This window comes from Juglans regia, chromosome 7 (genome assembly GCF_001411555.2).
Source record: "Juglans regia cultivar Chandler chromosome 7, Walnut 2.0, whole genome shotgun sequence".
Classification (NCBI taxonomy): Eukaryota; Viridiplantae; Streptophyta; class Magnoliopsida; order Fagales; family Juglandaceae; genus Juglans; species Juglans regia.
The window spans coordinates 38,921,009-38,934,727 of NC_049907.1; the positions used below are offsets into that span (position 1 = coordinate 38,921,009).

A 13,719-nucleotide genomic window follows, 5' to 3' on the forward strand; every position below is an offset into this window, starting at 1 on the left:
ACTAAAAGAGTGAAAATAAGGATACAGTACAACCCAAATTAATGGTCTGGTCCCGATCGATCGAGAATTTTAATGGATCAGATAACAGGAAAAAAAAAAATGCTCGTCGTTAATACAGTTGATGCAACGATTCAGAAAGTTATGAAAACCACTCATGTCTTGTGATCTATCTCCTCCCCTCCAGAGAAGAAGTGCATGCATGCAGTAGTAGGTAGGGGTGTACTTACCATAGTAATAAGTTATGGTAGCGGGAAAATCATGATGGTCGGCAATTGCATGGGCCGGGAAATTAACAAGGGGTGGGTTGGGGTGCATGCAGGCATTGGGACGGTGAAAATGCGGCGTCACATGATGGAGCCCATATTAATGTATACATGAATTGAAATGGAGCGATGGCAATAGATACCAGAAGATCGAATGATCAGTGAAAACAGAGATCGTGAGCCCTGCGAGGTAGGAGGGAGGGAAGTGCCTCCAATTGAATTGGGAATTGGGATACATAATAGCAAAGAGTGCTGGTTGAAGAGTTGAAACATAGTAACTATATGTAAATGAAATGAGAATAGATAAGTGGATTACTGAGTTTAATCGGAGGAAAGGTTTTACTTCTAATTTCTAAAGAAGAGTGCACATAGACAAGGCTATTTTAATCTACCATATTCTCCTCCTCTCAATCCCTCTCCATCCAACTTGGGGTGCTTATAATCAAATTACATTTTCGTCCAAGAAGAGTGCACATAGACAAAGCTATTTTAATCTAAAACCTTAAACAAAGTGTGCGTGCAAAGCTGATCATCTGAAAGGTTCAACAGGTGCAGATTCTTCAAGAAGAGCTGCAGCCTCAAAGCATTCAGCAGCTTCTAGTTCTGTTGCCCCGACGTCAGCTTTGTAGAGCAGCCCAAGATTGTACCAAGCCAAAGGGTTTGTTCTGTCAAGTCGAAGTGCATCAGTGAGAAGGCTTCTCACAACTGGCAATGATTGGCCACCAAGATCTCGGAGGACACAGGCAGCAGATATCAAGCTTGGAGCATGGGTAGGTTCAACATCTAAGGCCTTCCGAAATGATTTCAGCGCTTCTTGGTGGAGACCTTTGGCTTCATAGAGTAAACCTAACAGTTCACCAAGTTTTAAGTTCCTTTAGATCAGAACAAGAAACTCCTTAAGACTCAGTTAAATGTTAAAGCAAACGTTTTTAAGATATTTAGATCAAAACACATTTCAATATTATTTCAATCAACTGCAGTTTGTGGTTCCATTATGAAGAAAGAAATCACTACGAGTTTTCTGGAAGTCAGAATGGCCCCCAGACCACTTTAGCAGCTCAAAGTTTCTTTTTTCCACTTTGAGTAGAATTACTTCCAGTACATAAGTGAGCATTCCAGTTCGAGTCAAGACACTCCTATTCTAATTGACATCTGGAAGAGGGCGCTAGGATAAATCTAGTGTGTATTAAAAGTTTATTCCTAAAGCTGATATTAGTTGCCATAAATATTCAAAAACTAGAGTTCCAAGTCTCCAAGGCCATTAAAGCAATTTTTGAAGCAGAGTATACCTGTAGAATGCCATCTAGAAGCAGAATAAGGATTGATAGCCCGAGATTTTGAAAGGCAACCCTCAGCATCCCGCCACTGCGATAATCTTGTGTATACATTAGCTAAATCATGCCATATTTCCATTTCCAAACTTCGGTGACGGTTTCTCCTATTCTATAAGAGAAAAATGTAAGTAAATTGGCGAAACAGTATTCTGTGAATATTATTTATGCAAGCTCCAGTCCTGTTACCAAGAAATCTTTTAAGCTTCACCAATCACCAGTACGTATTCCTAGTGTGTTTAGAATACGTAAACAAAATTACAAAATTTTTCAGGGGAAAATAGTATATTATGTTGATGATGATGACAACACTTACAAAAATAGTATGCTTTAAATAGACATTCTATAAATGCTTTAAATTTTACCGTCATTCCACCTATGGAATAGTAATCAGTTATAAAATGAAATCATGCAATCTTGCTTAATATGTGAAAAGAGATTCCAGCTAGACACATTTGAAAAATTATCGAAGTAGTTTTCCCTTACTCTCTATTTTGACTCCTAATGATAAGGGTCACAAGAACAATCCTAACACGTTTGCCCATAAAGCAACATACCTTTAGGAGATTCTTCCCAACACCTAAGCTTTTAGTGCGAACTTGAAGAAGAGCAAGAAGATGAGTATATGTCTCTATAGCATTCTTTAACCGACCCTGCGCAATCTGAAGTTTAGCTCTAGTTCGCAATAGTTCTCCTTGGTCCCACCTCCCAGTCTGATCCAAAGCAGCATTAATAACAGTCTCTGCATCAATGAAACGTTTTTGAGCTGACAATATTCGTGCCAAAAGGACATACCCTTCAACACTAGACCCAGCCTCAAGCTCCAACAGCTGCTTTGCATGATAAAGTGCAACATCCAACTTCCTTTGCTCAGCATGTTCTAGGCAAAGATGATAAACAATGTATGGATCTCTTTCTCTCATCGTTCTCTCAGCAGTTTCTAGTGCCTCGAGTGCATCAGACTGCTTGGAAATTCTCTCAGAATCCAAAGCGACCACTCTGGATTTAGCAGACAGTAAAACACCCAGTAAGCAGTTTGCAACACTTGCCACCTGGCTGCATTTTCCATGCAATTCTGAAAATGCTTTGTAAGCATAATCGATCCCTTCCTCAATGCAAACCAAATTCTCTCCACAAAGTTTTGAAGCCAGTAATAGTTCCAATATGCAATCATGGTTCTCTCGATTATGCAAAAGATTCCTCAGAAGATTCAAAGCAACCATATCCTCACCTTCTGCATAGTAGCAGAGAGCTAGAGTGCAATATTGTTCTTTTCTATCCATAATTCTAGGAAACAATTCTTCAGCCTGATGGGCTAGGGCCCTAAATCCCCCCGAAACAGAGAGGGCAAAAGAAAGGTGATCAATGATTGATGGGTCCCATCCAATCCTTTTAAGAACAAATTTTCTTAGCAGAATCAGTAACAGAAGAATAGCCTCTTCTAAGTTATTTCTTGGCACAAAGGAGCTTTCCATCTGAGAACGAAGATTGGGAGGGTTTGCATCACAACCACTATAAAGAAGAAAGATGGCAAATTCCTTTTGTATCTTTGCAGAGGTTTCCATGTCAAGATTCCAATGATAAAGGAGGGCCCGCCGGTACGATAAAATAGCTTCTTGGAGAGCCCCAGCAAGCTTCCATAACTCCGGAAGCAATTCAACAGCCTTTGTTAGCGTGTCTTGTAACTTACAATCTGATGCAAAGTTTTCAGGCAAGCCTTCTGGTAATGCAGATTCAACAGTGTCCAAAATAACTTTGCAAGATTGAGCAGCTTCTGCAAAAATGTGTCAGAAAGGAAGTTTAACAGTGCTTCTATAATTACAATTACACCATGTAATTATACCATCCCCGAAACCTTACACTTTCATAATATATACCATGCGGTAGTCTGCACGTAGGAGAGAGAGAGAGAGAGAGCCAACACAAGCATAATGATTGTTCTTGTTATTTAGGTCACCAGAACCGATTAATTAATGCTAGTTGATTTATTACAAAGACTGATGCACAAATTCCTAATTTGTCAAGAAAACCGACCATGGGATCAAGAATAAGCATGTTGCTTGGTTCATAACAAGTTCGCAAGCTCATTACTCCAAAACATACCAGACAACATGAAAGATATCCGACATAATACGAGCAGGTAGAAGTTAAATAAGAATGAGAAGTCAAATTTTAGATGGACGGAATACCTCCAAACCTCCCAAGACTCTGCAACGATTTTGCTTTGAGGAAAACAGCTTCAAGAAGTAAACTAACAGCATGCATAGACATTGGTGGGGCAGCATCGCTCTGTGAACGGCGTCTATTGTGTTCGCATCTTCTAGATATGGAAACTTTCATCTTGGGGGTCACAGCAGAAATGTCTATTCCTTCAAATACATGAAGAGCACCTTCTGTGTTACCTTTTTGATACTCGAGCCTTCCTAATAAAGCTCTCGCTTCCTGAGAAGATTTAAGCATTCTCTCAGCTATCATTCGGGGAAATCCCAGATTGCAGCATAACACAATAACACCGAGCCATCACCATAACTAGGCAAAAACTACAGACACGAGGAGTTTGCTGAAATCTTAAGACGCCCCTAATAAAATGAGTCTTAAAGAAAAACTTATAAACATTTGTAGATCCCATGAATAAAGACAATAAACCTTAATCAATTCCCTAAACAATCATAGTCAAATATTTTCATGTCCACATCAAGTATGAACGAAAAATTTGAACAATTTGTTCAAAACTAGCATGTCGTTACATGATCAATAATAATGAAAGAAATTACCTATCCAAAAATAATAATGAAAGAAATTACGCATGGCAACACCATTCCACTTTTAGGGCTAGTTTGGTTACACAAAACCAAACTATCGCATCTCATATAATCATTACAACTTTCTCAAACTCCCACACAAAATATAATAAATAATTCAAGTTTTTCAAATCTCAAAACAAAAATAATATTAAAAAATAATATTATAACAATATTTTATTCAACTTTCAACAAAATATCTCATTTCATCTCATCTGAATTACGTAACCAAACGAGGCTAAGTCCCGGTTCAAGAAACCAAAATACCCAAAATAACTAAATCCTTAGTAATGTAACCAGTGTGAAACTTGAGGGTGTTACGCTAAAATAAGCAAGGAGATCATGGAAAAAAGTAATAGTTCCAAGAATTTGAATTGACCAAAAAAGAGAGAATGTCATGGAACAAATGTGTTGATGACACAAGAATTAGCGGGTGGAACAAGTCATTTATATAAATTTCATGAAATACCCTCATCTCAACTTCTTTATGATGTTGTTTTTATATCTATCCATTTTCAATGTTGGTCTTGGTGATTAAAAACTATACAAAATGCTATGGAGCCATTAAATTTTGCAAGATGACCAAATGGGCCCTTAGTTTGACACAAATTTTTGCATCAATCAATCATCTCCGCCTTTGAACATATTTTATGACATTCACCTTTGCATCTATGTAACAAGATATACAAAAGGTATGTCCTTGCTACACAAAGGGACCGGTAAAATGAGTAAATGTCATCTTAGATACAAGAAAAACAAGAAGAAAAAAACCAACGACAGAGGCAAAAGATCAGCACAAATGCGAGGCAACTGACCTCATAGTTCAGATAACCACTCTCACGAAGAGACGACTCTGCTTCTTCAATGTTACTATTGTCCACCCTCGTTTCTATCTCACCAGCTCGGGATGAATAGCCACTAGCTGAATAGTCCCGGGTTGCCAGTGAGTCCGACGAATGAACCATTTCATCGACCTTTAATTGCTCCCCAGAACAAATACACTTCATCATCTTCCGCAACCTTACTCGAATGCTGAATCTTAGCTTATTCATCCAATACTTAGTTCTCATACCGGATCAATGCACTTGAGAATTTTCTGTGAGTAGCACCAACCACAGAAACTAAAAACAATCATTACCCCTCTAAAAACAAAGACAAGACGACCCCTATATTATACAAGTGCTCTTAAATTCTTAGATCTTGAGCCAAATGCAAGTTCTCAGCCAGTGAATTCGCAGAGTATTAGATTCCCAGCATTTAAGAACTAAAAGACGAAAATAACTCTGTTATCTCAAACTTTATATTTCAAAGAAGTTTTTTTTTTTTTCAATTTTATTATGCTATAAACACATTCCAATTCTGAAGTCCTAATGCCGAGAATTCGAAACTCAAAATTATCTCATGAGATGAAAAACCGACCAAAATTTCTGCAAAACAATTACAATCAGCCAACAACAAACCTTAAGCACTTTAATAGCCCATCATAGATGAATAAAACAAGATAGTTCAAAACCCAGAAGATTCTAACGACAACCCAGATGGAATAAATAGAGGCCAGACCATGATGTAGCTAAGCAGTACGATTTTGGAAGCCAAAGTTGAAGAAAAGGAAACCCATTACAGCATCATAGCAGAAGGAAGAAATGAGATCAAAACACCTTCTAAAGAAAGTACCTTTTGATTGACAAAAAGCATTGACCGAGCCCACAAGACATCACCACCACCGTGCATCTCTCCAATTCCTACAAGAAAAGGTCGCTTGATTTTCCCTTGCTAAACAAGAATCCAAAGCTGCACCACCTTTTTTCTCTCTTTTAATGCATTCTCTGTTTCTATTGGATCTTACTGCTATTTTTTCCTTTATGCTATTGTTGTTCAAAAGTTCAAACTTCAAACTGTGTTAGGAAGTCAGAGTTCGTGCATTAAATTGTAATCTACCTCTTTGGTTCTACTTTCGTAGGTGTGAATAGTCGGCTCGAGTGTGAACGGTGAACAGAAGGAAGATTTGTTTATTTGTTTATAATATCTGTACGAAATCTAAATTGAGGTTGGTTTAGATGAGATAGATTAAAATTAAAAAAATATAATTTTAAAATATAATTTTTAATATTATTTTTATTTTAAGATTTAAAAAATTAAATTATTTATTTTATTTTATGTAAAAATTTAAAAAAATTATAATAATTAAATAAAATAAATTAAGATAAACTGTAAAAATAACGAGTGTTGAAAGAGTTTTTATACCTTATTAATATAATTTAAAGAATCTTTTAATATCAAATAATTTTCTGTTATATAATTGTCATCTAAGTGGAAAGGAATGTCCGTGGGTCAGTTTGAAATCAGTCCCCTCCCAAAGTGGTCAACTGCCGACCCCTCCAAGGTTCTCTCCCTCCGTAAGGCTGTAACTACGCATTTTGGGTAAACCAAGGACTGAGTCAAAATAAACTAATCCTATGGTTTTATTTTAAAAAAAGAAAAAAAACCATTTTTTGAAAAGATTTTATCGATCAGAACAAGAAAAAGAACAGATCCAGTTTTAATATAAAGATAATTTATCCCTCAAAATATTTTCAAAAATCTTATTTAGTATTTAGTTGTCTAGATTTCTTTTAGGTTTTTAATAATTTTTTCATAATTACACATATTTTTTATTATTAATAAAATCTGATCACATCTCATTTCTTTTTTTACATGTCATAAGTGGCAATAAAACATCTTAGTCTCTTTTTAAAAGCTATTTGGTAAATTTACAACTTCACTTTTCCTTTTAATTCTTCCATTAGTTAGCTTATTTGGATTAGTTTTGTTAATAAGTACATATATTATATATATAACTACCTTCCAGTTAACAATTAGGAGTGAATGCAACAAATCTCACATAGCTATTTCTATCTATATTATAGAGACTTTACAATATTCAATTTTAGATTCAACAAAAAATTTTATCTTTATTTACTTAATTTTTATCATTTGTTTCAAAAAATTTAACATGACTATTTCTATCTTAATTTTTATATTTCACTTGAGTTCGATCGAGCTCAAGTGAAAGGTTTATATGAATGTCTTTAATAATTTAGTTTGTCCCTATATAATAACTTTATATGGTTAATGTTAAATGTCGATGATACACTTTGTTACCTTAAATGTCGGTTATTGTTCACCCTTACATACGACACATTTTACTAATCAACCCCCCAAGCACCAAATCCTAGTTATGCCCCTGAACAGATCCTAATTCCCAACCGACGAATATTTATGCTTTGTTAGATGAGATGAAATGAGATGAATTAATATTAAAATTAAAAGTTAAATAAAATATTATTAGAATATATTTTTTTAATATTATATTTATTTTAAAATTTAAAAAAATTGAATTGTTTATTATATTTTATATGAAAATTTTAAAAAATTATAATGATGAGATGAGATAAGTCAAAAAGAGTTGTGAAAACAAACGAGTACGTTGTTGTGATAATTTCAGATGATCTGTAAATAGTAGTAAAAATTTAATGAATAGTTTATTAATAATAGTGAATTATTTATGAATAATAGTGAATGGTAGTGAAGTAATATGAGACTACTTCACTTATCAAACAATTTACCTATAAAAATGTTATAAAAAAAAAAAAGTTATGAAAAAAAAGCTTAGTCTATAAAAATGAACCAAATCCAAGATTGTTCCTTTCGGAACACAAAATTGATGCGCTTATACAAGATCGTACACGAGCATTCAAGTTTGTAAAATCTACACATTATATTTATATCTCTTCAAAATAAATTTAGAATTTGGGGAAAAAAAATAATTATAGGTACTGTTGATCCCTTAAAGTCGTGGGTTTGAATAGAAGTTGGCAAAAAATAAAACTTCAAAAGGAAGAAATCCTCACATGCTCATGAATGCTTTATCTTGGGCAACAAATATCTTGCGAAGTTTAGTTTGTTTTCAGAATACATCTTATCTCATTTTATATAATTATTTTATCTTATATAATTATTATAATTTTTAAAAAATTTTATATAAAATAAAATAAAAATTTAATTTTTTTAAATCGTAAAATAAAAATAATATTTTTTTAATTTTTTAATTTTAATATTAATTTATTTCTTCTCATTTCATTTTATATATAAAAACAAGACTTAAATGAGTTTACAAAGGAGGCGTTCGGGAGAGGAGCCAACATTGGGAACCTTTGTGGCTCCGCTTAATTTGTAGTAGTAGTAATTGGTTTCCCCACATCTGACAGGCATTGAGCATGGCATGTTGCAGGCATTATGGTTTTTTGTCCTTTTTTCGACCACCCAACCCTTGTGCATTTATAGATAGTGTTAGGGTGCAAGTTAAGGTTAATGGTTAAGAAACAGTTTCGTTTCATTTTATTTTAGGATTATAATTTTTTAAAATTTTTATACAAAATATAATAAATAATTTTATTTTTTTATATTTTAAAATAATAATATTATTATAATATTTTATTTAACTTTTAACTTTTATCTAAAATAATATCATATTATATCACTATCCAAACGGACCTAAACGTGCATATTAATACAAATGAATATTTTTCTTTTTTTTTTAAACATTACTCGTTTGATTATACAGATAAGATAAGTTAAAATCTAAAATCATATTATTTTATCTCATTATTCAAATAGGGTCTAAATGTGTACACTAGTACAAATAAATTTTATTTTTTATTTTTTAACATTCTTATGACTCGTTTGATTATATAGATAAGATAACTTAAAAGTTAAATAAAATATTGTTACAATAAAATTTTTTAATATAATTTTATTTTAAAATTTGAAAAGTTGAATTATTTTTTGTATTATATTTGAGAGTTTGAAAAAATTATAATGATTAGATAAAATGAGATGAGAATATTTGTAAAAACAAATCAAGCCTTAATCATTAAGAAAAAAATAAAATATAAATATAAATTTCTAATAATCATTTTCTTAATCATTAAAAATAAATAAAAATAAAAATATATTAATGAACACGTTTAATAGACATATTTAGAGTCGTACAATCATTTTCATACAATTATATATACATATTGCGGGCTTGCAGCATCCTTTAAAAATCTACGGATTTGTACTTTGGCTACTAACTATTAGGCTTCGTTTGGATGACAAACATCTATCAACTCATCTTAACTTATCATTATAATTTTTTCAAATCTCAATATAAAATATAATAAATAATTTAATTTTTTTAAATTTTAAAATAATAATAATATTAAAAAATAATATTCTAACAATATTTTATCATCTCAACTCAACTCACTTCAATATCTAAACGCAACCTAAGCATTATGGGGAAGAATTATAGGGTTTTTTTTTTTTTTGGGTATAATTTGATCGAAGTACCAGGACACTCGTGATTATGGAGGATTCTGCACTAAAAATCCTTTACTTTCGGCCTATGTCCATCATTCCTAGGAAGTCTTCCTCCACTAGCGCGTGGCTTGACATTCTTATTAAAAGGAAATGAAATTATCACTTATCATTATGTCTTGGTAGCACGTTGTAACTGTCCTTTTCGCCAACTGATTACTGAAGCATGGGGTGCGTGTTTCTGCACTAAGGTTAAGGTTATATTGAGAAGAGTAATATTATATATAATCGTGAAATATATAAATATTGTGTAATAGTTTTAAAAAAGAATAGAATCTATTATTAAAAAATTAATTTCTTTTCATGTGGGTCTTATATGTATTCACTTTTTTTCAAAACGACTGTACGACGCTTACATACTCATGACTGTAAGTATTATTTCTCTATTGAGAAAGACTCTCCTTCTATCATATTTCATATTATTATTATAATTTTTATAAATTTTTACATAAAATAAAATAAATAATTCAACTTTTTAAATCTCAAAACAATAATAATATTAAAAAATAATATTCTAATAATATTTTATTTAACTTTTAACTTTCATTTCGACTCATCTCATATCAACTTACTATCTAAATCTAACCTAAAATGGTGGATTCATAACCCATGAATCCGACTTCGACTTTATCGTAGTTTAAATTTGAATTCCAACTCTGATTGATTTGTGTAGGTTTCGATCTAATTTTAACTCTGACTTATTAGAGCGAAGTCGAATTAAGATTTTTTTAGACTTTTTTCTTAACTTCATATTTAGCCTATTTTTTTTTTTTAAAAAAAAATTATGGACTTTCAAGTTTTAGCTTTTCTAAAAACTAAGATTTAAAACTAAATCATTCACTATTTATTTACTCAGAAAAATCACTACAATGACTCTCACTCTTCTTGCCTTAATTGAAAGTCCACCCATCCCAAATCACCTCGCTCCTTCCCAGTCGAAATCTAACCCAACAATGAGTCTCAAGTCTCAACCATGCTATACAAAACTCAAAATCGAGTAAAAAAAAAAAAATACAAAACAACGAAAGCCACAAAATAAAACTAAAAAAATAATTATAAATTTACCTTAGAGAGAATTGGGCAGCGATCGGCGTTTCATTGGGCAAGGGAGACGCGGTGGAGGAAAGAAGTTTTCGGCCGAACTAGGCAGGGGAGGAAAGATGTTTTTGGCCAAACTAGGTAGGAGATAGAGACGCGGGAGATAGAGATGGAGACGGAAATGGAGACGAAGACGGAGACGTGAGGGAGGGAGGGGAAATGGAGATGGAGAATGGAATGCGGTTTCATTGGGCAGGGGGAGATGCGGGAGAGACAAAGTGAGGGAGAGTTGAGTGAGGGAAATGGAGAGATTGCACGGGGCATGGAAGAAATGGGAAGAGAGAAAAAAATAATAAATGGAAAGGTTAGTTGACCTTCCCACATCAGATGGAAAAAAGTAAATGGGAGCCCAAATCGGATCCCTAGCATTTCTCTAACCTATTTCTACACTAGACTTATTTCTAGTGTATAATTACATATTATTATACTTTAGTAAATTAGTATTATGTATTATTAATTTATTATACTAAGCTTATTTCAATATTAGTGTCTAGCTTATTTCTATACTTGATTATGTATGTTTGTAATACTACGATATTTATATATATACACTAAACAATTATTAGTTTATTTATATTTATATTATAAGTATATAATTTTATAATAATTAGCTCATAATAGTATATTATTGAGTTTAACTCTATAGGTTATAGTTATATAGCTATATAAATATACTACTATATATTATAAATATATAAATAAATACAAATTTTTTATAACATATGTACAACATCAGAGTCAAATTTGGAGGGCAAAGTCGGATTCGTAGCATAAAGTCGAATTCGGATTGAATCGAAGTTGAGTTGGTCCAGAGACACATCCGACTCCGACTGGAAAAAAAAAAAAAATTTGACTCCGACTCTAATTCTATTTTGTTGGAGTCAGAGTGGAGCCGAAGCAAAGTTATATTCGGATTCAAATTTTTAAACTTCTACTCATCTCTACTCATTGTTGACCAAAGCTTTTATGGGCACATGTTCCGATGGTAACTGGAAAATACTACTTAGACCAATGAAGCTTACGAATCAAATCGACCGATTGTTTTTTTTTTTTACTTAATAGTTAAAGAAGTGATTATTAATAAATTAGTATTTTATTTTTATTTTTTAATAATATTTAAAAATATTTAAAAATAATTGTAGAAAATTTTTTAAAAAATGCATTTGCATTTATCTTACAACGCAGGGCACCATTATGGCCCCCTAGCATTGTCCATATTAATTTCAAGAAAATGCTTTGTGAATCAAGAATTTTGACCAAAAATTGTACCATTTACTTTATTCGATCTATTTTTAGTGCAAATTTTTTGTTGTTTTTTTTTTCATTTCCTTTTAAATATTTTTTTAACAAAAATTAAAAAATATACAACCTCATTAATAGTCACTTCATTAACCATTAAAAAAAAATTTCAAACGATAATTTTAAACGGTAATATTGAGGGGTTAAGTAGTATTTTTCTTTACAGTATTTATATATTAAAAACACAAGAATAGCTTAAAAAAAGAAAAGAAAAAAAAGTGATAGGTACACTTTCTCAATCAAAATTTAGTATTGTTTCTTGTTTGGTTGTTGAGTTGAGTTGAGATGGATTGAGTTTTTTATGAATAATAGTGAATTGAGATGGTTGAGTGAGTTTTATGGAGCCTACTTAAGATGAGTTTAAATGTGTTTAAATATTAAGATGAGTTTATATGTATTTAAGAGAACTTATAATAGATTGTAGATCTCGCGTATAAAGAGGTGTTGAATTGAAAAAGGTTATTCGACCCATATGTAAAAATATTTTGAATTGAGATGAATTTAATAATTTGAGAGTTAAATATTTAAATATTAGATTCAGCTTAAAATTTGACTGAATTTAATTGATATCAGTTCAGTTTAATTCAAATTCAAACAGGACCTTAAATAGGTACTGTTTAAATTGTACCCGTTTGCCTTGGCATTAAATGGCTAACAGCGACTAACTTGATCGCCGCCGATCGCCCCAATTAATGCATAAATGTACACCCCCACTACTATTATCACCACGCTTTTGCTGCAATTGCCGTTTACGGCTACATTTAATTTTTTGCCCTTCCTACGTCCGTACGTCGATCCTAGCATCCTCAATGGAATCAATCACATATTTAGTTATTAGATGTCAAAATATCATTATAATAAATTAGTTAAAATTTAATATTTTAAATTTTAGTTACAATGAACATTAAAATCATTTTCAAATTTACTAATTAGTATAGATACATTTAATGTATATTTTATCATTTATTTCTCTTTATCAACACTCTTGCACGCATATACCAACATTGCACCCAAAAAGACAAAAAAATAATTAAAGAGATTTCTTTGAAAAATTATATTATATAATATGAGCATTTGAAGCCCAATATTTATCCAAAACGCCAACGAATTTGGAAAAATATGCCTAGTTGACAAGAATGTAGATATTGAAAATGAAGACGGGGATGCACACGACTATAGCAATGATTATGAGAGTGAGATTGAAATCGCCCATCATTTGGAGCTCTCGAATTGAAGAGATCAAGACCTTAGGACTTTTTCCTTTTTTTCTTTTTGGGGCTTTATAAATCTAGCTATTTTGTTATTTAATTATTTTTTTTTTATTTTTTGGAATGACAATTAGAATTAAATGATAATTGAAAAAATATAATTTTTTCATCCATAATTTAATTAGAGTATGTTTACTAATTAACATATAATAGTTAAAAATATGATAAAATATGATAAAATTAAATAAATTAATCATTAAAAAATTAAATATTTTTTAATTATTAATTACTCATTACTATATAATGAATATATATATAA

General features: G+C 31.6%; 1 protein-coding gene across 3 annotated transcripts; it reads right to left on the bottom strand.

Moving 5' to 3' along the window:
* Window positions 1-579: 579 nt before the first annotated feature.
* Window positions 580-6,385, bottom strand: LOC108991205 (protein NPGR2-like). Of its 3 annotated transcripts, none has more exons than XM_018965374.2 (6): window positions 6,070-6,385; window positions 5,211-5,491; window positions 3,784-4,036; window positions 2,152-3,368; window positions 1,553-1,706; window positions 580-1,109 (listed from the first exon to the last, which is right to left on the bottom strand). In XM_018965374.2, exons 2-6 carry the CDS (start codon window positions 5,463-5,465, stop codon window positions 793-795), a joined length of 2,196 nt encoding a protein of 731 aa, XP_018820919.2. In that variant the 5' UTR covers window positions 5,466-5,491; window positions 6,070-6,385; the 3' UTR covers window positions 580-792. The 3 variants fall into 3 exon arrangements, with proteins under 3 accessions (XP_018820919.2, XP_018820921.2, XP_018820920.2); XM_018965376.2 differs by lacking the exon at window positions 6,070-6,385 and adding an exon at window positions 5,856-6,050; XM_018965375.2 differs by lacking the exon at window positions 6,070-6,385 and adding an exon at window positions 5,956-6,014.
* Window positions 6,386-13,719: the final 7,334 nt, after the last annotated feature.